Raw genomic sequence first — 25,734 nt, forward strand, 5'->3', positions numbered from 1 at the left:
CCAATAGAGCCTTAGTGTTTCCAAGAGCTTCTGGGGTTTGAAGCAAAAGTAGCTACCAGGCTAAAAAGGAGTTGTTCCCCTGCCCTCCCTCCCACTCTACCAGGGACAGGCTGGACAATGCCTCAGCAGGAGAGATTATTGGGCTGGGGTCCAGAGGCTTATCATTGGGAGCCTCTGCCTGGCCAGGCCCTTGGAAGTGACCATAACATTGGAGATGGGCCCTAAAGGGTGAACAGAATTCAATACGAAATTATCAGGACATTAGGACACTCCAGTTGAGTGAGAGAGGCGTGTCCCCATCAGTTGAGACAGAATATCTTCTGGGAGAGAATATTTGGGGAGTATAGGGAAGAGACTTCCAGAAAGTTGAATTTTAGGGATATTCCATGAGGTAAACAAGGAAAGCATCCATGACAAGGTTGCATAGTGAGCTGAAGACTGGAATACAGTCAGGAAAGGGTAATGGCAGCATAAAGGAAGTGACAGATAATGATGTGCTTTTACTGGCTGAATTAGGGTGCCAGGGCTGATATAAGAAAGTACCACAAACTGGGTGGCAAAGACCCGAGAAATGTACTGTCTCCTGTTCTGGAGGCTTTAAGTCCAAGATCCAGGTGTCAGCGGGATTGGTTCCTTTTGGAGGCTGTGAAAGAGAAACTATCTCTGGCTTCTCTCCCAGCTTCTGGTGGCAGCAGGCAACCCTTGACAATCCTTGGCTTGTAGACACATCACTCCAGTCTCTGCCTCTATCATCCTATGACCTTTTGTCTGTGTGTCTGTGTCCAAATTTCCCTCTTCTTATAAGGACACTGGTCATTGGATTTAGAGCTCACCCTGTTCCAGTGTGACCTGATCTTATGTTGACTATATCTGCGAAGACCTTATTTCCAAATAAGGTCACACTCACAAGTTCCAGGCAGACATGGATTTTGAAGGGATACTATTCAACCTGATATACTGTCCTTTATCCCAAACTGGAGTTGCTGAGCCTCCAGGCTGGGCCACTTCATGGCCATAGACAGCACGGAAGGAAATCATGTCCTTTAGGAACAGCAAGCTGTAGGGCGGCTGAGCAGGCCACAGGTACCCTGGAGACAGGTGGTGCATCTGTTTCTCGTCTCGCCTAAAGGGTTGAGGTGGTGGATGAGGACAGGCCTTCTGAGAAGAGCCAGGACCCACCTGCTCTAGGAAGATCCTCTCCTGGCTCAAGCAGGTAATCAATTACTCATCTCTGTCTGGGGCTGGTGGCTGCCAGGCTTGCCTGCCACTGTTACTGTGGAACCTCTGCTAGGTCATCTCCTTGCAAAGCCTCAGGGTCAGTGTCCCCATGTGCTCAGTGTCAAGACAGGGCACAGAAATCAATAAGAGCTTTCTGGCTGGATGTCCTAGGGCTAAAAGGAGCAAAACAGCCTGACCTCCAGGGAGAGAGTACATCACTCTTGTCTTTTTAATGTTATCTGTGTCAACTTAACCCACTTGTGGCCACAGCATCCTAGGAAAAAGTACTAGCCATAGGGTTTGAGAGGGCCTACCATCAGAGTGCTAGCCCTGCCATTCTTGGGCTTGTTAATAGCTCTATTGTAAATTGTCCAAGTTCAGCCTGCCAGCTATGTCCTCTGTCCTCTGCTGGGGAAGGAGGCTCTACAGCCCCCAGCCCCGCTCACAGCTGCCTTCTTTGCCAGTGTGGATGGAAACAGAGCCAAAGTGTCTCGGGGGATTTGGATTGAGCACATGCTGACTCTGCCCAGCCCTGGCAGGAGCTGGGAGCCCAGGTGGGTTCCATGAGCTGGCTTTGGCCTGTAAGCTGGTCAGATGGGACAGCCTGGGACTGGGGTGAGAAGGCAGGGGGCAGACTGAGTGCTGGTGATCTCACTACAGACGGGGTCCGGATTTGGTCTGATTTCTGAGCCCTGAGTGTCTGGGCAAATAATGGTGCTCTCTTGTCTGCAAATGAAGAGCAATCAATACCTCCTTGTACTTTTCAGTGAATCAAGGTAAGTCCTGTTCAGAGCACCACTTCCCTGTTGCTGCTGTTTAAAGCTCCTGCCGGGACTGGGAGCTTTGTCCAAATCCAAGTCTGCTAAGTGGTATGCCTCCATGGCACCCTTGGAAGACTCTGAAACCAGAGGGGCAGAGAACCTTTGTCTACAGGTCACTTTTAGGGACCCCAGGGGATTTTCCAGCTCTTGTAATGCCACTGTGAGCCCCTACTTTCCTCCCCAGTTCAAGTCCCACAAAAATTTGTGTGTGACCATGGTCCCTCAGGGCTCCCTCCTCTGTGCCAGGAGGGAGATAGGGCCACCTGCCATAGCATAGACTAGTGGAGAGCAAGGCTGCAGACCTTCTTTCCTAGAGGGAGCCAGGAGTGTGAGGCCATCCTGAGGCCATGGCTCCAGCGGCACCACTGCCCCTCTTCTTCACTGCCTCCATGTCATGATTCTCCCTGTTTGTCTAAACTTTTGTCCATTAGAATTTTTATTTATTTTTTTCAAGTTGATTTATTTTGAGAGAGACAGAGACATCGTGAGCAGGGGAGGGGCAGAGAAAGAGAGGGAGAGAGAGAATCTCAAGCAGGCTCTGAGCCATCAGCACAGAGCCCAAAGCAGGGCTGGAACTCACAAAACCCTGAGATCATGACCTAAGCCAAAATCAAGAGTCGGACACTTAACCGACTGAGCCATCCAGGTGCCCCTGTCGGTGAGAACTTTTAAACAAGTGGAAATATTTCAGAGCTCTTCACAAGGCAGCACTGATGGGACTTGGGGATTGATGGGACATAGGAGCTGTGTTAGTTTGCTAGGGCAGCTGTAACATGGAACCACAGATGTGGTGACTCAAACAACTGAAATGTATTGTCTCACAGTTCTAGAGGCTGGAAGTCTGAGATTTAAGTGTCAGCAGGGTTGGTTCTTTCTGAGGGCTGGGAGGGAGGCCTCTCCTCGATTTGTAGATGGCCACCTTTCCCAGTGTGTCCTCACATGCTCTTCCCTGTGTGTGTGTCTGCGTTCTAATCTCCTCTTCTTATAAGGACATCAGTCATGTTAGATTAGGGGCCCACCCTACCTCAGTATAACCTCATCTTAACTAATTCCATCTGTAGTGACCCTATTTCCAAATAAATGTACCATGAGGTACCAGGGTTAGGACTGCAACATATGAATTTGGAGGGGACATAATTCAGCCCCAAACAGTGCACATCTCTGATTTCTCCTTGTCTTTTGTTCAGAAAAAGAAGAGCAGTGAATGGTTTCAGATGCTTTTTAAAAGAGAACTTAGGAGAATTAGGTTGTGCTGTATTATGTATTTGAGAGGCATTTTAACATATCTTTTGGATGTTTAATACCCTTCATCTGTTGTCATAGCAAGGTGGCTATAGTGGTTTGTTAGGGCAGCAGTAAGAAAGTACCCCAAACTGGTGATTCAAACAACAGAAATATACTGCCTCACAGTTGTGAAGGCCAAAAGTCCGAGATCAATCTTGCCTGTGAGGCCCCAGGAAACAGAATTGGGACCAGATTACAGAAAGTTCTAGATACCAGAGATGTTTCACAATGGGGCAGCCTCCAATAGGAAGGAAAGAGTTCTCATCAGAAGTGTGCAACAGGGGCTGGTCAGGGAGGCTTACTTTGATACTTCTCATAGTGCTTCTTCCCTCAGATTGTGCAGTCACACAATATCTGGAACCCTGCCAGGCAGCTTCCAGGTGAGCCACTGCCTGGTCCTGGGTGGCCTTCTTTTCTGACCCCACTATACCAGAGAGGTCTTGCACTGGTCAGGTCAGGCAACCACCATCAGTTCCCCATACCCAGCCTCTCTCTGCCTTGTTATCTGAGAAATCAAGGCTGGATTGTGCCCTTGAAGAAGTGCAGCCCTATGGGGAGCAGTGATTCAACCAAACTCTGGGTGCTGTACTGACTCAGAAAAAGCTGGTTTATGGCAGAGTGGGGCAGGAAAATATCACAGCCTTGTTTCCAGGTATGGCTCTGAAGAGGCTGCCTCTTCCCCAAGTCTGTCCTTGCCATATCCTCCTTGGCTCAAGTCTGACGTAACTTCCTCATCTCACCCAGCAGGCCAACCAGGAGTAAAGCCCTTGTCTTAGGTGCCAAACCCTTCAGGGACTTCAGGGAGGGCTGAAAGTTTGGAATAGGAGTGCACCACAAGAACACCTATAGGCTGTGTCCTCCGGGCTGTCCAGCTGTCATTTCCCTTCCATCAGATGCCGGACCTGCCTGGCATCTCAAAGGTCCCCCAGCTCCAAGTGCTTACATCTGAATTACTTGTCTCTACCATCACTCCCACCCCCTGCTCAACAGTGGAGGGGGCCTTCCCTCCATGCACCCCAAAACTTGTTTTCTTGGGTTCATCTTGTTTTTAACACTCTCGTTGTGGGACAACTCCTATATACCTTCTGGACTGAACTTATTCAGATACCCTCTTCCAGAGAAACTGGTATGCACAAAGGCCCCCAGGCCTGGTTGCTGTCCCTGTCACAGCACTGGTCAAGCTTCCTTGGCTTTCTGCCTCATTCGACCATGGTGAGGCCTGCAGGCTGTGCCCCAGCATGCTGTCTGACAGAGTAAGCTGGAGAGCACTGAGTAAAAGCACAGCTTTTGGCACAAGGCAAACCCTGGCATTGCCTTATACTGGCCTTGTGCAAGCCACTTTACCTCTCTATGCCTCAGTTTCCTCATGTATACAATAGTGAGTAGTGGTGCCTACCTCCTGAGGCCTTCTCAAATACTAAATGGGATAATACATATGAAATCTTTGGCACAGTGCCTGGGTGCTTCCAGTTATAGGCTTGCTGATTTGCAGGGCAAATGAAGAGACCAATATCGCCATCTTGCCGGCCTCTGAGGGAAATGAGGTTGTGGGTGCGGAGAAGGAGGTACTCCCACAGGCAGGTGGGTCCACACTGGAAGAGTGCTCCCGGTCTCCATCGGCTCTCAGCCTAGCTGACAACTTAAGATTGGACTAGAGCCATCTGTGGTTGAAGGTCTGGTGAGGGAGGGGCTGGTAGGCTGCTGCAAGAGACACCGGAAGGCCCCTGTATGAGTTTGCTGGAGCTGCTGTCACAAGTTAACACAAACTCGGTGGATAAAACATCAGAAATGTGTCCTCTCACACCTGGAGGCCAGAAGTCCTAAATCAAGGTGTCAGCAGGGGTATATGTTCCCTTCAAATGCTCTGGGGGAGGATTTGTTCCAGGTCTTTCTCTTAGCTTCTGGTATTGCTGGCAATCCTTGGCAGCTCTCAGTTTGTAGATGTATCACTCCAGTCTCTGCCCCTGTCTTCACATGGCCATATTCCTTCTGTGTGTCTGTGTACAAATGCCCCCTTTGTATAAGGGCATCAGTCACACTGGATTAGGACACTCTCCTCCAGTATGAGTTTATCTTAAGTTTATTGTATCTGCAATGGCCCTATTTCCAAATGGGCACAGTCATAGATACCAGGGGTTAGGACTCCAGTATATCTTTTAAGGGGACACAGTGCAACTCATAACAGCCCCTCTGGAAGAGGTGCCACTTGAGCTGGGTCTTCAAGAAGGGATTGCTCAACGGGGTGACAAAAAAGGAAGAAGGCATTGAGGGAGAGGTGCCAGCTTGGGCAGGTTGGGGTGACACTTTGTTCCTATTTCCTCCGCCATATAACCAGAAACACCAGTGAGGAAGTATGTTTTACTTGCCTGTGATGTTCCCAAGTGGGGTGTGTCCTGGCCAGGTGCTTTATGCTGTCATCATTGCTATCATGGGAGGAGACATGCACAGATCAGAGCTGCCCCTGTGCACCAGGCCCCCTGTCCCTGGAAGCCCTTCCATTTCCCCCTGTCGTCTCTAATGTGCGACCTCTCAGCCAAATCCCAGGAAGGACATACACAGGCAGCCCACTGACCCGGTCCTCTATGGCCCCCTAGTTTAGCTTGGAGCCGGATGTCAGGATCAACTCCAAGGTGACTTTCCAAGGAGAGCAGCGAAGTCACACCGGCTCACCCAAGGTGAAGACTACCTGTTTCTCTGCCTTCACCCTGGCCCCTCCTTCCCTGTCATGGACCCAAAGGGGCCTTTCTAAAGTGCCAGTCTGATCATGTGAAGCTCTTCACCCCCCACTTTAAGCCCATTCCATGGCATCCCTTTGCCACACCAGATCTGGTTTCATCATTTAAGGCTCCTGCCAGCCTCCATCTCTTCCTCTCCCACCTGCTTCCAGCTGGCCCCCAGCGAGGCCACATCTCCATGAAGTTTCTCAGGTGCCCTTGGGGCTGAATTTGTGCACAGTCTTACACTTTAGTAGAGTCAGGACCCATGCTACTCTGTCCCTATTTTGCCCCCCATACACACTAGGCTGGGGGCTTCACCTGGCCTGGGACTCACCCCCATCTATAACCCAGGACCCAACCCAGTGTCCACAGGCAGCTGAAGAAAGGAGGGAGTGGCTGTAAGTGGTTTGGGTCTTAAAGGATGGCTTAGGCCTTACTTTGTGGACCTAGAAAGGTATGGTCTTGAGTGAAGAGTACTCCCACAAAGCCAGAGAGCTCTAGATTGCCTCTGGCTCTGGCCATCACCATGGCCCAAGCCTGCTGGGGGTCAGGTCCTGCAGTGGAATCAGACTTGGCGGGATGTATGTGGTCAGCTGTAGGCCAGGTTCTGAGCACGGGAATCCTCAGAGGGGTCCTCTGAGTGCTGAGAATGTCTGATTCTCTGTGGACTCCAGTTCACAGGCAACTGGTCACTTTCCTTCATCCCCTAAGTCTTTGATATCCTACTCCCACTGGCTCTCACTCCAACTTTGGCCTGTAAGTTTCCTGATTATCTTGTTTGTCATCAGTCCCCATCAGCCTATATACCCAGAATTCCCACTGGCTTCACAAATAGCCACTTTGGGCAGTCCAGTGGAACCATAGCCAAGGCTCATCTCTGCAAGTGGGTGACAGCATCATGACAGCAGCTACAGACAGGGCATTGGGGCTGGGCAGTCCCATTTCCATCCAGAATCCACTTGCTATGCTTAAAGGGGGCTGGGCTCAAGGGTGGGAGACTGGTAAAGGGGTGTTTCACTCTCCTTCTTCTGCAACCTGGAGGTCAGTGGGTCAAGCTCAGCTGTAGCACCAAGAAAGCTAAAGGCCAAAGAGGAGACAAGAGAAAAAAAAAGACAATGGTTCTGGGTGTCCCACTGCATTACCCAGGAAGCCTCTGAAGGAGAATGCCCTTGGACCCCTGGCACAGATGGGAAAGGGGGAGGCTTTCCTTACCAGCAACTCCCTGGCTATCTTTCTTGGCTGCAGTACAAGAGGTGAGGAAGTTGTCCACCTGCAGATCATGACACCTGGGGCAGGACTCCGCCTGATGACCTCAGACCTGGAAGGAATGAGGTATGGGGGCCCTGCTGGGCTCCTTCCACACCATTTTAGAGGTGGGATAAGCAAGGAAGGGATGCAAATGATTAGGCCCAGGGGCTAGTTGGTAAGAGACATGGTCAATATAGGTCCTCTGCCTCCATTCATGTTTTCACCCCACACCTCTTTAGGGGCAAGTACTTGGTTCATGTGAGGCAAACCTGGCCCTGGCGAGCCAGAGGTGACTGTCCCCTGGCCAGAGATGCTGACCATCTGCCTGGTAAGGGAGGCAGACGCAGACACCAGCAAGCTGTGAGGGCTCAGCCCTCCCAATCACTGAGAACAAGACAGGACAGCTGTGCTGGGTTGGGACATGGGCTCTGCAAAGCCCCCTGAAGCCACTGGGGCAGTTGCTCTGCTTGTGTGACAGGACTATTGGGAACAGGGTAGGGTCACCAGGTCAGCCTTGACAGCTCATGATGCCACCACACCTGGTGCTGGGGAGGGTGAGGGACAGGAGGACTACAAGGAGCACAGAGGGCCCAGCCCCTGCCTCAAGATAGGAGGCAGAGAGCCATGCAACAGGCAGACAGGATGGGGTGTGGATTGCTAAGAGCTGGGGTGGGGACAAGGGGAGATCTGAGCATGGAGGGGCCAATTTTCTTTGGAGGGGCAAGTAGTGGGAGGGATCCTGCAGCACTCTCTCTCCTACTCATTTAACTATTCACTCAACTAACATTTACTGAGCCCCTGATGCACACCTGACCCCTGTGCTGGGGCCTAGAAGGCAGCTGTGAAGCAGCCAGACTGAGACTCTTCCTCATGAATCCCAGAGTCTGGGGAGGAAGGCCAGAGTGTATGCCCACTGGAGCAGTAGGAGCTCCAAAGGGGCCTCTCACTAGCATAGGGGTGGGTTGGTTAGGGAAGGCTTCCTGGAGGAAGTGTCATCCAAGATGAGTCCTGATGGATCTCTAGGTACCTTTACTCTCCTCTTTGGTGCCTTCTTCTTCACACCCCCACCCCAGTCTGGCACTGAGTCCTACCCATTCTATTTTAGAGATATTTCCTATTCTTATTCTCCTATTGCCCCATCCCTAGACCCTCCACATCTCTACCTGGGTGAGATTTCTAAAAGGCAGAAGTAGTCATTCCAGCCCCCTGGGAAAACCCTGCAGTGCCCCCCACCCTGATTGGGCTCTGCAGCCTGAACTCAGTACTCCTCATATACCCCTCCCTCCTTGGGCCCTTGTCTCCAGCCTCCCAGGTCTCCATGTGGTGCTTATGCACAGTTGTCCACTCCTGGATCAATTTTCCCTAAGAACTCTGAGAGCCTGGAGGGCAGGGGCTGCAGCTAAATGTTCTCTACATTCCCTTTGGCCCAGAACAGAAATGTGAGAGTGTTTGTTGCTGGAATGATTGAGGATCATCCAGTGTGACAACATCTTTAATAAGGTAACATTGGAAGCTGCTTCACTGATTTTCCTAAGGTGACCAGTCTTTGAGAAACAGGGTCCAAGTAACCCCGAGAGATGCAGGAGGAAGCCAGGCTGCCTCCAGTGAACATCCCTGCTGTGTCTCCTGTCTCCAGAACCCACAAGGCTTCTGGTACTTTGTCTGGGAGTGGCAAAGCTACAACCATTGAAATCCCATGGGGGTGCTCCTCTCCCACTTTCCAGAGAATCAATTTGGGGAAAGAAGAAAGAGAGAAAGCTAGAATTCACCAAGCCTTGCCCTGCCTCAACAGCCTAGCAGGTATCCTCATGCATGATGCAGATGCAGTCACTATGTCTATTTTACAGATGAGGAAACTGAGACCCTGAATCGTCAAGTAACTTGCTCAAGGTTACATGGCCAAGAGCAGGCAGATCCAGGACTCCACTCAGGCTGCCTGACTCCCACTCTGCACCTTTTGCTCCATAACTCACCACACTACTGAGGACCAGGGGCAAGGGACAAGGAGGGGTGATATAAATACTTAGTATTTTTAAATGAATATATGAGTTTACTTGGGGGCAACCAAATACAAATTGCTGGGAGGCATTTGAGGGTTTGTAGCTGAGGTTTGGGAGAGAGGTCAGGGTTCAAGAAATTTACATGTTATATGCAGACAGATGAAAGCTGAAATAATGGGATTCAATGTCAGTGTTTACATGAAGTACAATATCAAGGGAATTGAGAGAGGGGCTAGCAGGCTGGGCACAGAGCCCAGTGTGGAGGTGGCAGCTGCCTGGTCTTCCCCCCGAGGGCAGCTGGGAGTGGCAGTCAATTCTAGCCATATCGAGGGTGAGCTGACCGAGGGACAGTCTGAAAGGCATTGGAGGTATGGGTCAGGAGCACAGAGATGTGCGAACATGTGGAAGTCATTGGTTTGAGGGTAGCAGTTGATGTCAAGGAGGAGGAGGTGGGCAAGGAGGTGGAGCATGCAGATGGAAAGGAATGCTGATAACACCAACATTAAGGGGCAGAAGATGAGGGAATGGTGAAGGAGACTGGGAAGGTATGGCAAGAGAGGTAGGAGATGGTGTCACAGTCATGACAGATGAATTGGGGAAAGAAGACAGGAGTGGCCCACTGGGTTAGTGGTCCTGAATGGTGATAATGAAAGTAGTGTATCCATTGCGTTGGACACCATGAGGCTCCTCGATGACCTCAGAGAGAACATAGGGAGGTTGAATTAGCAGCTTAGGAGAAGTCTCAACACCATGGAGGATTATAGTGCAGAACTCTGAAATCAGACTGGGTTCAAATCCTAGCTCTTCCCCTTGGGAACCTTGGGGCAAGTTGCTTGGGCTGTCTGTGCTCCCATTCACTCATCTAGAAAGTAGGCAGGGATAAATATACTGCCCATATCCTGGGGTTTATGTGGGGGGTTAATGCATGCAAAATCATGAGAATGGAGTCTGACCCTAAATCAATAGTAGCTATTAGTAATGATATTTTGAGAATTGGATAGTCCTAGTCCTGCAATATCAGCTTTTAAGTTCCTTGGAGACAGTTGGCATCTGAGTATGAGATAAATGCCTTCATTTGAGTGTGGTTGGATGGTTAACATGTTTCTTTCCTCCATAGGTCTTCCCTGGGCTCCAAATACAAGGAGGACCCCAGTCCTAGAGAGGCCAAGAAAGACTTGGCTGGTGAGGAGGCCTGCAAGGGCCCCAATCTAGACCTAAGGTAACTCAGTGCAGGGACATAGAGCCCATGTGGCCTATGGTGTAAGGTCCATGGATACAGCTGGGACCAGGACTGTCCAGTTCCCCACTGTGTCCCCAGTGCCTGGGGCAGTGCAAGTCCTCAGTGAATATCTTTTGAAAGAATAAATGAAGGAATGTATGAGGTTTGGAGAGGGGCAGGCCCCTGCCAAGATCCCTCAGAAAGCCAGTTGCAGAGGAGGACAAAACTCCAGGCCAGACCACCCCTACCCAGCCCTTGGCCCAACTTCACTGTGCCTTTGCCCCCACTGAAAGCAGTCCTGCTGATGGCCAGGGCAAGCAAGCCTGCCAAGTCAGAAGTTTAGGGAAGTCAATAACCGAAGGATGCATTGACCTCAACAGAGCATCTAGCATAGACTTCCAGGATGAACTGTGGATAAAGGGAGACATGGCAGGTGCTGGCAAGGATGGGAGGCAGAGCCAGTGGTGGATGATGAGTCCAGAAGGGATGGTTGTGCCCAGCCATCCTATGACTATCTCATTGAGCTGTCCTTCATGCTAGACCAAGGAAGCCTGGGTGTGGTGAGCAACGGCTGAGAGTTGAGTGTTTCTTCAATGGGAAGTTGGTAACCAGTAATGGATAAGAGCCCACAGCCTTGCCTGTCTGCCTCCATTTTATCACTGTGGGGTTCTGGATCCCCAATGGGGACTCAGTCATGAAATGAGGGAAGGGGACCTGGGATGTCTGGGGGAGCTTGTTTCTGCCTTGGGCTCTATTATTTATTAGTGGCCCCAAGTGCTTTGCCCTTTGTTTTTTTGACCATTGGCTTCCCCACGTTGTGCCAGCTTCCTCCCAAGTTGCCACTTTGGTCTGTTTTTTGGCTCCACTCTTGCTGCCATTCTATCAGGTTTTGAAGAAAAGCAGAAATACTTGCTGATGTCCAGTTGGCTCTAGTTGGAGCAGCACAGGGTGGCAACTGGGAGCCTGAGCTTCTAGTCCTTGAGGCCTGCTCTCAGGACATCTTAGTTATATTAGATCAAAACCTAATCAGAGTCAGCAAATGTTTCTCCTCCCATAACAGGTCAAGTGCACAGTCAAGTGATGGCAATGTGGGATCCAGAGCCATGGGCTTCCCACCTGAAGGCTTGATTGAAGCAGACATTGACTCTGGGAGAGGAGGGTAAGCTGCCTGGAGGAGGCAGATGGCCCCAGGTTACTGATTCTCTCATGTCCCTGGTGACAGGCCAGGGTCAAGCTGCCAAAACTGCCTGGGTTACGGGGGACTGAACACTGGTCATTTCCCATAGTCCTGTCTACAGCTTGCTTCTCCAGTTTCTCCCACCACATCCTTTGTCCCTGTGCTTTCCACTTATCAGAATTGCCTATGCTTGAATCTTGCTCCTTCTCCTGCCCTCTGCCACTTGCTCTCAAGATCCTCCAGAGCAGGCACAAGGGTCCACTTGCAGCTGGAGGTTCAGCCCTGCCTGGGCAGACACCAGGAAGTAGAATGAATATGTATGGAATGAGTGAAGGGACAAATGAATGACCAAATGATGGGTTAATCAGTGCCTTCTCTCTTCTTGGCTGAGCTCCAAGGACAAGCTAGAAGGAGGTCCTTCATCTCTGCTTTCCTCTTTTCCTTCCACAAATCCTTAAACTCCTTTTCCTGTCCTGCCCACCTCCTCTGGACAGCTATGCTCTGTGGTTCAGAGAGAGGAAAAGCAGTGGTCCCACTGAGAAGATAAACATGTCTGGCTGGGCTCTAAGTTCCTGGATCTGGGTGGAGTCAGGGTCCACTTTCTCAGGTGATTCAGGGAGTGGTTCCCAAGGTCCCACCTGTCCCTAAGTGGCTGCAAACCAAGCATGAGTCATCCTTGGGGACAAAGTATAGGTATGCTGATGTTGGCACAGATAGTTCAGCTCCAAGTTGTGCTAGTGCCCTTATGGTTCAGAGCAGACGGACAAAGCCAGTGTCTGCAGAGAGCCACAAGGGCATGCTGCCAGCCGGCACACCTGCCCTACCACTCTGCTTCAGCAGGTGCAAAGAAAGGCCACTGGGTTGGGGCCTTGGCTCTTTGAGCTGTCACTAGTGGAAACCACTGTCTGAAAGGCCAACACTTGCAGCCTGCCTCACTGTGTCCTGACCAGCACAGTTGTGCAGATTAACTGTTGCTGTTGTAGACCTCTGGTCCAGTGTGATTGGGTAAAGTTCTTGACTGCTTTATCTTTGAATATTCATCCAGATCATTCTTGCTAACACACCCTCCTAAAACAAAGTCTTTGCTTTCTGCTTTCAGTTTCTTTAAAATTAAGCCAAACATCAAATTAACTTGCGAAACAGTCTAAAGACTTTTAACCTAGTTTTTTACACCGTCTTACCTGTACATATTTTGGCAATGATTTTTAAGAAACTTACCTTTATTATATTTCCAAGGAAAATGTTCTTTTTTTAAGATTTTATTTTTAACTAATCTCTCCACCCAACATGGGGCTTGACTTTATAACCTCGGGATCAAGAGTTGCACATTCTACCGACTGAGCCAGCCAGGTGCCCCAGAAAATGTTTCTTATGCAAAAAGCAACCACTCCTTTTCCATTCACTTTTATGAGTTTAATAATTGAATTTAGTAATTATGGTTGCAAGTACAACTGGGATAAATGGATGTGGGAACAAACATGAGGAATCTTAGTGAATGTGTTACTCAAGTGCAGGCTTGCATGGGCAATGAGGTGCTCTGTGAGCTGTGACTGCTCAGCTTGCTGTGAACATCAACCTGCCTGATTTACAGAGACAAAGAATGCAACCTACCCCTGGAAAGACTGGGTAAGACAGCACCCAGTCACTCAATCTGTATCAAGTTGATGGATACAGATAGACTACAAAGGGATGCTGCTTCTATAAATGTCCACAGGCCCCAGTAATAAAAACAGGAACAATTTAGCACAGGTTAGGACCCAGGCATTATTCTAAGTACTTAGCATCTATTATCCCATTTACTCTCCTCAGAAAACTTATGAGGCAGACACAATTATCATCCCCATTTCAGGTGATGTGCGCAAGGTCACACACCTGAGAGGTAGCAAAGTACTGATTTGAATCCAGGCAATGTGCCTGCAGGGAGCCTACACTTAACCACAAGGACACGGTGGCCCAGTGTCAGGCAGCTGTGTGATCTGAGTACTGTGCCCTGAGCATCTGTTCGAGCAGTCCTTCAGTTCTCATCATCTGTTGGGGATAGAATCCATCCCTTTGGGAGGAAGTACACATATAGACACAAAGTCCTAAACCCAGACCAGGCTTGGACTCCTTCCACAGAGTGTGCCCAGCTGTTGGCTTCCCTCTTCTCCTGGATGATCAAGATGTGTGTGGTGAAAACTCTCAGCCTTGAAAGCCCAGCATGTATTCACAAGGACCCAAGCTGAGGTGGCAGAAGGGATGGCATTAGGAAACAGAGCCTGGGAATAGACCCTCCTGTAGGGACTGCAACCCAATCCAGCAAGCAGGAATCAGAGGAAGGAATCCCAGGGACAGCCAACTGGCACTAGGAGGCTCAGTACCAGGGAGCACATGTAGGTGGCTGAGGAGGGCACATGGCTCTAGAGTGCTAAGGTGCGATGGGAAGGGGTTGTGCATTCCCAAACTGCAGGCTTCTGCCCTATTCCATCTACCAGTCCACCAGTAGGAGTGGCCAGTTTGCTGTGGGTGTGCAGAGCATTTAGTAAAGAACAATCTTCCTGGACTCCCACACAGCCCTAAGAGGTGTATAGGTCAGGCAAGGATACTGGAGCCCCAAACTAGGAGACTTCCCCAGGGACCCCTGAGCTGATCAGGGGCAGTGCTTGATCTTGAACTCAGGTGCCCAGTTCACAGCTGGGACTCACAAGACGTTATCACACACAGTGGCATCTGTGCCATACTAACAGCAGGACTGAGATGCCATCCTTTACTGGCAGATGTAGGTTCCCCTTTCTGGTGAGAAGGCAGCTGGCAAGGGCCCCGAGTCTCCTTTGCTCTAAGGCCTCAGCAGGCCTGTGTGCTTTCTCCCTCAGCTCCAGTTCCACTTTGGCCTCTGCTGGACCAGCTGACCAGAAGAGTGACAGTCCAGCAGACCTGGAGGACAAGGATGCATACTCGAAGGGGTAAGGCATCAGGGAATAGTGCTGAGCTTCTGAGGTGGAGAGATGCAGGTCAGGTATGCACTGGCCTTTGGGCTTGGAAGGTGAGGCCAGCAAGGCCTGTGAGCTGGTCTGAAGCAGGTGGCAAGAGGTGAAACTGCAGCTAGAACCCTCTGGCTTCTGGCTCTGAGGCCAGAAAGTCTTCCACTACACTTTGCTTCCTCCAGCCAGGAATTCTTCCAAAATCAGGAAATCACCCAGTCTTTTTTATTTTTATTTTTTATTTTTTTTTTAGTGTTTATTTATTTTTGAGAGGGAGAGAGTGCAAGCAGGGAAGGGGCAGAGAGAGAGGGAGTGAGATAATCCCAAGCAGGCTCTGCACTGTCAGCACAGAGCCTGGATGTGGGGCTTGATCCCACAAACCATGAGATCATGACCTGAGCCGAAATCCATGCTTAGCCAACTGAGCAACCCAGGTGCCCCAGGTACCCACACTTTCCATCAGCAATCACTCGAATGGCACCTGCCCTGTGCTGGAGGCTGGAGCACACAGATATGGCTGATGGGAGGTAAAGCCCAGCCCAGATTGGAACAATACATTATGCTGGAGCAGAGGAATGGGGGACTCAGGAAAAATTTCATGGGGGAGGTGGCTTTTGAGCCTAATCTTGAAAGGTGAATAGGAGCCCTTCAAGCAAAGGGAAGAGGATATGCAAAAGACTCCAAACAACCTGGTATTTCCTGAGCACTGTATGCAGTTGAGTGTGGCTAGTACTGACGGTCCTTGTGGAGGAGTGGTGGAGTAGAAGACCTATTGAGGTATGAAAGGGCTGATTCTTTAATACTGGATATTGTTAATGACCACAATAGCTACTTAACTTTGGGTCACCTACTGTGTGCACTGCACTCTACTCACTGTGTCTCATACAGTGCTCCCCACAATCCTGTGAGGTTTGCACCCAGTAGGAATGAAGAACAAAGGTGTGAAACCTAAGTCTCTGTGCCTTCTGGGAAGAACAGTGCTCTGAAAGAAATACCCAGGGGGCTAAGATAGAGTGGTGGCAGTGAGGAGAGCTAATACATGGGGCAACTCAGGCAAGCTCCCATAAGGAGAAGGAACCAATTCTAGAAAAGAGAAAAGAGCTGCAGACCTAAAAACACTGCTGTGGGAACACACCAGCATGTTCCAAAGCACAGAGTGGCTGGAGCCTAACCAGTGACAGGGATGATAGATGGAGTAGGGCTTTAGTAAGCTATGAGGTATGAGGCCCTATTTTGTGTCTTTTTGGTTTCTGACTGCACTGACAGTTAACAGAGTGAAAACAGTAACTGACACCTATAGTGTGCTCTGCTGGATGCTTTACAATCTTTCAAGCAACTCTGTGAAATGAATAAGATGGGGAAACTGGGGCACAGAAAGGTTAAGTGACTTGCTCAAGGGCTTACAAGTGGTAAAACTGAGTCCCAACACAAGAGCCTCTAAAAAAAAAAAAAAAAAAAAAACCTTCAGGAAAAACTTTAAAAAGCTAGTTTATTAAGTCTGTTGTTTGGAACCTATTCTTAAGATCCAGAACCAGTAACTCTCAGCTGGTTAAGGTGTAAAGCACTCTGCCTGCATGATCTCATCTAATATTCCCTGAACTGGGACAGGATCTAGCTTCTTATGCAATAGGGCAGTGGAGAAAACTCAGGCTGCACTTGAGAATCAACAGGAAAATATTTTAAAAACAAAAAAGCTTCCTGAGCCCTATGCAGAGACTTAGATTTAATTGTTGTGAGGTGGCTTACATCATCATTGTCTTTTTTAAAACTCCCAGTTTATTATCATGTGCAGTCTAGCTTAAAAATCCTTGTTCTAGGGTAGTGGTTCTGAACCAGGGGCAGCTTCCCCACCTCCTGAACCCCTAGGGATCACTTGGCAATGGCTGGAGACACTATTGTCACAATGGGGAGGAGGTTGCTACTGGCAAATAATGGGTGGAGACCAAGGATGCTACTCAATGACCTACAATATACAGACCAGCATCCACCATAGAGTAATCCAGTTAAAATGTCAATAATGACGAGGTTGACAAGCCTTACTCTAGAGCCTTCACGATGTCTGTGGAAAGCCACCAGATGCTGGATTGGAAAGAAAAATGGTTGAGATCCCAGCACTCCTCCAGGAGTCTGAGCAGCCGGGACACAAGTCCGGTTTCGCGCGTGCGCTGCTGATTGGCGCGTCCCTGTGCCCGTGCTCCTAGTGGGGCGCGACACCGTCTTCTGTGTGCCTGCGCGCTGGAGCGAGAGCGCTGAAGCTAGTGTGCGCCTGCGCGCACCGCCATTTCCTTGCAACTGGAAGCTTGAGTCGCAGCGCCCATCGGGAAATGCGACAGTTCACCGAACGAAATGGCTGCCCTGGGGGAGAACGGCCTCAGTGTAGCTTTTCTTGCTGCCATGCTGGTTCCGGCCGCTAGATGGTGCGCGAGGATCACAAATGGGCTAGGCCTGCCGTCTGGGAGGCTCCCTGGGCTCTCGCTGCCCTTGCTCTGCTGGCCCGGTGGGCTCTGGTGGTGCCACCGACCTTGGGGTTGAAGCAGCCCCTCTGACCACGTGTGGACGGACCATCGCCACAGTCCAGGCGGAGGCGAGAAAGAGGGAGCGAGCTGGGTGCCCGTAAGGAGCTGAACGGGGCTCCTGTGGTCCCCGCCTGTTTGGCAGGGTCCCCGGCCTCTCGGTCGTTTCCGGCCACTGGCCACTGATCTTCAGAGCTGCCCAGGGGCAGGGGCTGTGGACATACGGGGAGGGCAGCGGATCCTCCACCCATGAGGGAACCTCCTGGGCAGATCTGCCTGGGCAGGGCTCTGGGGCTCTGTGAAGAGGCAGCTTAATTCCCAAGAGTTGGGCGAGGAAGGGTGATGGGGGCAGGGGGCAAGGCGATCCTGCGGAGTAGTCAAACTGTTCCAAAGTTGATGAACTCTTCCCTAGTCTAACTTGGTCTTGCTTCATCACATGTACAGGAAGAGTTGGTATAGTATGGTAATCAGGAGCATGTATTCCTGTGCATGGTCTTATGCTTAAGCTCTGTCACTTACTGGCTATTCGACCTTGGGTATCATTTTCATCTCTTCTAACCGAGTCCAAGCTCATTTTGCTCACTGCAAGACAAGCCAGTAAGTGGAAAGGCAAGACACTGGGGTAAGGAAAGCGACTTTATCCAGACAGACAGCAAACCAAGGAGATGGTGGACTGTTGTCCTAAGGAGCTATCTCCCCTTGGCATGAAATTTGAGCTTTATAAAAGAAGCAAAAGAAACTTAGCAAAAGGTGGAATCAGGAGGGAGTGGAGTTAAAAGATGACTGACATCTGTAGACATCCCAGGAAGGTTGTGTAATTTCTCTGTCCTTGGTCAGTTTATCTTTGTTTACAGGAATTTGGTCATGTTATTCCTGTAAATCTTAAACATAGTATAGTCATTTCTGTGCATACTTCCTTATCCCCTTGGGTGAGTTAAGTTTTGGATAAAGAGTGGTTTTTGCAAATCTTAGCTGTAGCATGCCTACATGCAGGGCTAAGCAGAAGTTTCTAAGCTATAGGTCACAGTAGCAAGGGAAATAGAAACAATATGGAGTCAGACATGCTAAGTTTCTTCCTCTTACACTCTGTGTTTGTATTTCCTTACTGTAGAATAGTGGTAATAATAGTTCCTATCACACAGTGTTGTTCTGAGGGTCAAGTGAGTTTGTCAAAAGCATGTAGAACATTTCCTGGCACAAAGTACTATGTCAAACTCTCCTTTTATAAAAGACTTCAAGCTAAATAAAGCAGCCCCAGAGGAATGCCTCCTTCCACCTCAAGAAAACACTGGGAAAACTGGCCTCTGCTTCCTTTTACCAGCTTATTGGCCTGATTTCATTTAATAAGACAGAGTAGTTCATTTCTTCCCCAGCAAACTTTTGTTATTAGACTTTACATCTCAAACATAGGCTGTTTTCCTCTTTGTTATGTTGCAAGTCTCGGATTTTCAGGTTTATGTTCTTTCTGCATGAGAATCATGTGAACTTTAAGCACATGTATTCACTGTGAAGAACCATTGACAACCAGCAGAGGAGTCTTTTGGGGGTAGTTTAAGAATGGAAGGGATTGTTATCTTCCATGTGGAGAGTCTGATTGTGTCAGGAATTGGCAGTAGCTGTGTTAGGCTACCGGATCTTTGATCTAATTACAGGTGTATCTCTAAGCACGTGACTTCCAGGCAGTTCATTAGGGGCATGGGAGATCTCTGGGCTATTACATTGCTCAGCAAGACTGCCTGTGACTGTTTTAGTAAGATTTACTTTTTATAGGTCAGGTGGATTACAACTCCTATAATCATAGTGGCTTTGCTCTAAGGCCTAGGGCAAAGGAACCTTATTCACCCACTTGCCACTGTGTTGCAGTAGACCCCAAAATTACTCTTTGCAGAAATCTTGACTTGATTCACAAACTTCATAAGGACAATCTCTGTTACTGTAATTCTATAACAGATAGGAGATGGGACAGGACTCTGATTAAGTCCATGGCAAAGCTAGCTCCAGGCTTACAGAGGCAGGAAACAAGCTCTTTGGGCTTCTACGTTTGTTTTTGGCTCAAGCATGTATGTCACAGATAAGGGTGGAGTGGGTGTGTCAGGGTATCTTGCTGACTAAGGGACTGGCATTATCTGAGCAGACCACTTTTGGTATCTGGCTGGGCTGCAGCAGACCATTAGGGTAGAAGCAGCACAGGGAGACACAACATCCACTTGCCTGCAGATCTGCCTGGGCAGCTGGAAGTGGTAATAAGTTTATTGTCTCTGCTGGGATATTTTTGTTCCTCTCACCTGAGGCTGAAGAGTCGCATTGCTTTCAGGGCATACTTTGCAAAAAGCATGGTCCCTGCTTCACTTGAAGCATGAAGGCAGGGAGCATGCCTACTATGGGATTAACTTCTATGAATAAAAGATCCTAGGGCTGGAGGTAGCTGGTAGTGTGATCTTCTTGTCCCAGGGGAGCCTCACCAGTGATTGGAGGCAGGCTGCTGATGTTGGGAGAGTTGAGTTTAGCCTGACTCAGTGTCCCTGGCCTAGTGTTCATATAACATCTTTGAGGCCTCCAGGCAGCAGCACCATCACACTAGAGGTTAAGGAGGAAGCACCAGGAGAAAGAATGAGACCATTGGAAGCACCTCAGATGGGGATGGAAGGGTGTGCAAGTGTAGGCATGATGTGATTCCAGGGAGGAAGAAAGATCTCCCTTGATGCCTAGACAGCTGAGAATCTGCTTCCTCATTGCTCTATTGCTCTATTGAGGGTATGGCAAAATCATCAGAGGCTCATGCTTTCTCTGGTACAAGTGGGGACTGCCTTTGGGCTCCTCTCTTCCCTACCCTCTGGGAGAGGAGCCTGTTATGGCCACAGGAGGTGACATCAGCATGCAGTGGGTGAAGAAGGACTGGTCCCAAAGTCTCATTCCATAAAGGTGTTCACTCTTCCTCAGCACCTTGGCTGATTCTGAAGACAAGAATGTGGCTGCCAAGGTGGGAGAGACCTGGCAGGAGAGGCCTGCAGTCCTGAGAGGTGGCCATGGGGACCCAGCTGCACCCTCCCAGCAGTCTGCAGCCCCCAGGACCCCAGAGCAGCAGAGCATCTCCAAAAGACCAGAGCAGCTTGTGGAACTGGACAGCCAGGCCAGCAGGTAAGTATTAAACTGTGCTGGGTCCCTGCCTACCTGAGCTGGAGAGTTGTCAGGGGCCATGACCCAAGTGGGACCCACTCTTACCCCATGTTTATGCCAGTGCCTGGCACATCACACACCAAGGTGTTCAAACTCCTGCTCCATGAGTGGGATTGGGATAGTAACTCCCTGGGTGCAAAACAGTGTTTAGGGGCTTCCTATAGCACAAGTAGTTGGGATAGGGATGGGATAGGAGCTGGTGTATGTATGCAGAGGTAAGAAGCCCTGGCTAATTTCTGACATGTGGACCAGGAAGGAGGTCTCCCAAGATGGGGGTCATAAGTAGGAAGAGGACTATTTGTGTGTGTAAAATGGCACTGTGTGTGTGTGTGTGTGTGTGTGTGTGTGTGTGTGAGAGAGAGAGAGAGAGAGAGAGAGAGAGAGAGAGAGAGAAAATTCTTCAGACAACCTCATCCACTCTGCAGCCCCTAGTATAATCTTCACTCAACTCCAGACCTACTGGACATTGTTGTCCAGATTCCCTGTAGGCACTTTACATTCAGCATAACTCAAATGACCTTATCATATCTCTGCACAGCACCTCTCCCCAACTTCCTTGCTATATCTCAGCTCATTCTTTCCACAGCTTGCGACCATCACCACCCACTCAGTTGACCAATTCTGAAATCTTGGAAAAGCCTTGGCTACCACTTTCCTTCAACTTTACATTTTATAAGGCAATAAGACTTGTGGCCTTATCATTTCTCTCTTGACTGAGCAAATAGTTTCCTAACTGGTCTCCTGCATCATCTTACTTTATAAGGCCTGGCCTGATTCTCCACATGGCAGCTGGAGCGAATCTTCCTACAAGTCATGTCTGATCTGTTCATGATTAATATAGCATTAATGTTATTAATGCCAGTTTTGTTGTTGTTTAATGGATGTGGAGTTTCCCTGGTCTCTTGTTTATGCTGCTGGCCTCCCTTCCTCCTCTTTTTCTCTTGGGCAGGAATGGCTGATTGGTTGCCACATTGGGAACAGAAACTGCATGGATCCAACTTGGCCACCAATCCTCCTTGTCTTTGGAAGAAAATGGCTTCATATGTACAGCCAAGAAGGTTCTCCCTGGATTCTTTGCTTTTGTCTACAAGCCCCTGGGGTCAGTTGTCCAGCCAGGCTCTTGGCTGGGTGAGTAAGGCCCTGTGGTTCAAGGATGTAAGGGGTGCCCTCCTTTTTGGCTCTATGTGTAAAGCCATCAGCTTCATCAGTGGACCTTTATCTCCATTTTCTGTTCTTTTGTCTAAAAAGAGGTGTTAATTATTGGCCCCCTAAAACTCTGAGTCCATACAATGAAAAAAGATAAAAATAAGAGCTACAAAGGCAGATTGGGTCAGAATTCTGGCAAATAATATTGAAAGGTCTTGTAGCAGAAGAGGATCTGAAAGGGGATACTGAGAAAGAAAGTTTTGGATAAATGGAAGAACTTGGAAAGAGTACTGTCATGGAAACCAAGCTAGGCTGAGCTAACTTTCCAGTATGCTGTGGACCTTTAAATAAGACCACAAGATTTGGTAGAATGGAGTTTATGGCTGCCTTAAATGGAGGGCAGGTCAGGGAGGCAGAAAGGTTTGGTTGACTTATGGTGGATTGAGGAAGAATTTGGAGGTGAGGTGGTGCAGTTGGTGGAGGTATACAACTCTTTCTAAAATGTTGGCCAGCAAGTGATGGAAATTTGATGGGTGATTAGATAAATACAGCTACAGGATGATAGGAAACGCTTTCTAGAGTGCATGCCTATGTTCCCAGGGGAGGAAGTACACTGTTGGCAAAGACAGTTTGATATTTGAATAAAGAATGAGCAAACCCAAAGGTTAATGGTCACTGAATTTATGGTGGGCTTAGGATGGGGTTCTAGAGTCTTGGGAAGGAAGTAGAGGGCTCTGTTTTTGAAACAGGAGGGAAGGATGAGTGCAAATGTAGGTTGGAGGGCAGGGGAAGGAATACACAGAGTAATGTGGGCTCCTTGATTTTTTCTGTGAGTTAATGAGCCACACATTGTAAAATTAAACAATATTTTACTTAATGACTAGCCCATGCGAAGCTATGTCCTAAGCACTGGAGATACTGACCTCAAGGAGGCATGGATAGGTTATAATGGCAGCATAGTAGGAGTATGTGACTTGGCTGGCTGCATGGAACCAGAGAAGGCTTCACAGAGGTGACAGTTGATGTTCCTCTTGAAGCACTTTGTAAGGAGGTGAAGGAGGGGCCGAGGAGTAAGGGTAATCTCCTGTGCTGAAGGGTAGATGGCAGTGTTGCATGCTTCGGAGCACCCTGTGGTTTGATACGGCTGTGGTTTATGATGAGAAAGCCGTTGAAAAGTTGACGTTGGGCAGACAAGAGTTAACCTAGCAGGCCTGAGGCTACTCTCTTTAGAAAGGGCTGCTTGTGGGGCGCCTGGGTGGCTCAGTCAGTTGAGCATCCGACATCGGCTCAGGTCATGATCTCGCGGTCTGTGAGTTCAAGCCCCGTGTCGGGCTCTGTGCTGGCAGCTCAGAGCCTGGAGCCTGCTTTGGATTCTGTGTCTCCCTCTCTCTCTGCCCTCCCCTGCTCATGCTCGGTCTCTCTCTGTCAAAAATAAATAAACATTAAAAAAATTAAAAAAAAAAAAAAAAAAAAAAAGAAAGGGCTGCTTGCAAGATGTGCCCTTGGCTGGCCTCCAGGAACTTGAAGAGGTAAACAGTTCTCTACACTGATATGAAAACTTCCCTAAATGATGAGAGTTAAGGGTGACCACCTGGATCACTTTTACAAACAACGTGCTTTATGCTGAGTGTCTGCTTGCCTCCTGGGAGTTGGGAGTTTGGTTCGTGCCAGGCAGAAAGTTCCTATGTGACCAGTCTCCAGTAATAATCTTGGGTCGTGAATGAAAATATCACCTTTTTCTTTCACTGATTTTGCTTGGTATCCTTCTATGGTCATAAATCTTAGCCTTGAGGATGACTATATGCTGAGTCTTGGGAGTCCTCCTAGTGAATCATTGACCCTGGTGGTGGTCTTAGGGTCACCAACACACCATATCAATCTAATAAAGGACAAAAGCCACCAGAGTCTGATCTTTATGCCTTAACAAGGGCTTGGACTTTCTCCAGAGGACAAAGAAGAGTTAGGAAAGTTTTTTTTTAATTGTTGTAAAATTCACAAAACATAAAAATTGCCATCTTAACCATTTTAAAGTATAAAGGCAGTGGCATTAAGTACATTCATGTTGTTATGCAACCAATTTCCAGAACTCTTTCTGTCTTGCAAAACTAAAACTCTTTCCCTATGAAACAACTCCCATCCCCTTCTCCCCAGCCCCTGGCACCCATCATTCTACTTTCTGTTTTTATAAACTTGACTACTCTAGGTTCCTCATAGAAGTGGAATCATGCAGTATTTGTCCTTTTGTAACTAGCATCTTTCATTTAGCATAATGTCTTCAAGGTTCATCCATGTTGTAGCGTATGTCAGAATTTCCTTCCTTTTTAAGGCTGAATAATATTCCATAATATAGACATACTGTATTTTGTTTATGCATTCAAGTGTCAAGAGACACTTGAGCTGCTTCCTCCTTTTGGCAAACTTGAATAATATTGTAATAAACATGGGTGTAGAAGTATTTCTTTGAGATCCTGCTTTCAGTACTTTTGGGTATATACCCAGAAGTGGAATCGCTGGATCATATAGTAATTTTATGTTTAAATTTTTTGAGGAACTGCCATACTATTTTCCACGGTGGCTGTTTTCTACCATTTTACATTCCCACATACAGAGGCAGAAAAGGTTTTTTTTTAATTTCTTTAAAGTTTCTTTATTTCTGAGAGAGAGAGAGAGAGCGAGAGAGCGAGAGAGCGAGAGAGAGAGAGAGAGAGAGAGAGAATGAGTGGGGGAGGAGCAGAGAGAGGGAGACACAGAATCCAAAGCAGGCTCCAGGCTCCGAGCTGTCAGTACACAGCCTGATGCGGGGCTTGAACTCCCAAACCGCGTGATCATGACCTGAGCCGAAGTCAGACGCTTAACTGACTGAGTCACCCAGGCACCCCCAGAGCCAGAAAAGTTTTAAGCAGGGAAGTGAAATGGTCAGAGTTGTGCTTTAGACTTATTTCTATGGTGGCAGTATGAAGAATGAACTGGACGTGGGAAGAGTGGAGGCAGGGAGAAGAGCTACAAAGAGGTTCAAGTCCACTAAGTAAGAGATGATGGGACCCCAGCTAGGGTGGTAGCTGTGGATATGGAAATAGAACTCTTAAGTAAGTAAAATGGACCCAGAATTGGGCAGCTGATAAGACTTGGGGGAGCAGTAAGGGAAAGAGAAGTGTTAAGTCAGAAAGTCATCTTTGTGGCTCAAGTGGCAGAGTGGAGTGTGTGACCCCTTCTGGCCCAGGTTGTGGGCAGAGTATCTCCAAGCTATTTTCTAAGTGCCTGGAGCCAATTGAGCAAATGCCCAGTCCATGGAGACACCAAGACAAAGCGGCACACTCAAACAGATTGGCAGACAAGGGCACCTGAGGCAAGGCTCTGACTTTCAGACAGAGGCTCTGCCTGGGCCAGCCTGGATGAATTGCCCTGGCAATACTGTTCTGTTTCTAAGGTGGGCAGCAACACCTTGCAACTGTCCTTCCTTTCTTCCTCCTAGTAGTCCAAATCCCCAAGCATGCTGGGTGTGGTTGTGGAAAAGTCTTCTTTCTAGAACCGTCTAGGTCTTCCATTTCCGGGTCAGGTCACTGGCATGGCATCTTGGTAGACTAGGCTCATCAGTAAAGGTGACATTTGGAGTCTTTGGGCCAGAGGATTAAAGACCACTACTGCTAATAGTCCAAAGTAGCAAGCAGACCCTTAGCCCCATTCTGGGTATGCACCAGGAGGAAAGCCAGTCAGTGCAAACCTCCTAATGGACAAGGCTTGACTAGCCTGGGATTCCAGGAAGTACAGAGGGAAGTAGAGTGAGACCTGCAGGGATGTAGGCAATGATAACAGCAGAATTGTGAGGGAGAGTGGACAGAGGATTGGAAAAATCCCTGTGGGTATTTTAGAATGTATGAATTGACCAGGTTAAACTCTTCCAGAGCCCAGACAGAATAGGGATTTCTCATGGGTGGTCCAGATATTATTTCACATGGGGACAGTTGGTGTGACCCATCAGGAGAGGATCAGAGGATGATCGGTGCCAAGGATAAAACCTTAGGCCATGGGAGATTGAGTTCTTCCATCAGTTTAGCAAGCTTTAATTTTTATAGTTCATTAGATCTGTTATCTCAGATGACCGACAATGATAAGAACAATGTAATTGGGGGAAGGAGAAGAACCTGTTGAATTTCTTAGATGACTTAACTGGTGAAATGGATTCCTCAGTCACTTGAAGGAGTCAGAATTCCCCACGTGGGTGTACTTGTTCTCACAAAAGTTTAGCAACAGTAG

General features: G+C 48.7%; 1 protein-coding gene across 21 annotated transcripts in view; it reads left to right on the top strand.

The window, feature by feature from the left end:
• ZNF185 (zinc finger protein 185 with LIM domain) overlaps positions 1-25,734 on the top strand; it is a 101,207-nt gene that overhangs the window by 51,158 nt on the left and 24,315 nt on the right. For 8 of the 21 annotated variants that reach the window (XM_019438215.2, XM_019438226.2, XM_019438222.2 and 5 more), the window contains 7 exons: positions 1,130-1,213; positions 1,683-1,772; positions 7,286-7,372; positions 10,406-10,507; positions 11,568-11,666; positions 14,537-14,626; positions 20,080-20,295. In XM_019438215.2, the coding sequence (XP_019293760.1) occupies positions 1,130-1,213; positions 1,683-1,772; positions 7,286-7,372; positions 10,406-10,507; positions 11,568-11,666; positions 14,537-14,626; positions 20,080-20,295 (768 nt within the window). The remainder of the gene's footprint in view (positions 1-1,129; positions 1,214-1,682; positions 1,773-7,285; positions 7,373-10,405; positions 10,508-11,567; positions 11,667-14,536; positions 14,627-20,079; positions 20,296-25,734) is intronic. The other 13 variants (XM_019438217.2, XM_019438220.2, XM_019438219.2 and 10 more) reach the window with 8 other exon arrangements.

Source organism: Panthera pardus, unplaced genomic scaffold (assembly GCF_024362965.1).
Source record: "Panthera pardus isolate Hobbes unplaced genomic scaffold, ASM2436296v1 HiC_scaffold_27, whole genome shotgun sequence".
NCBI lineage: Eukaryota > Metazoa > Chordata > Mammalia > Carnivora > Felidae > Panthera > Panthera pardus.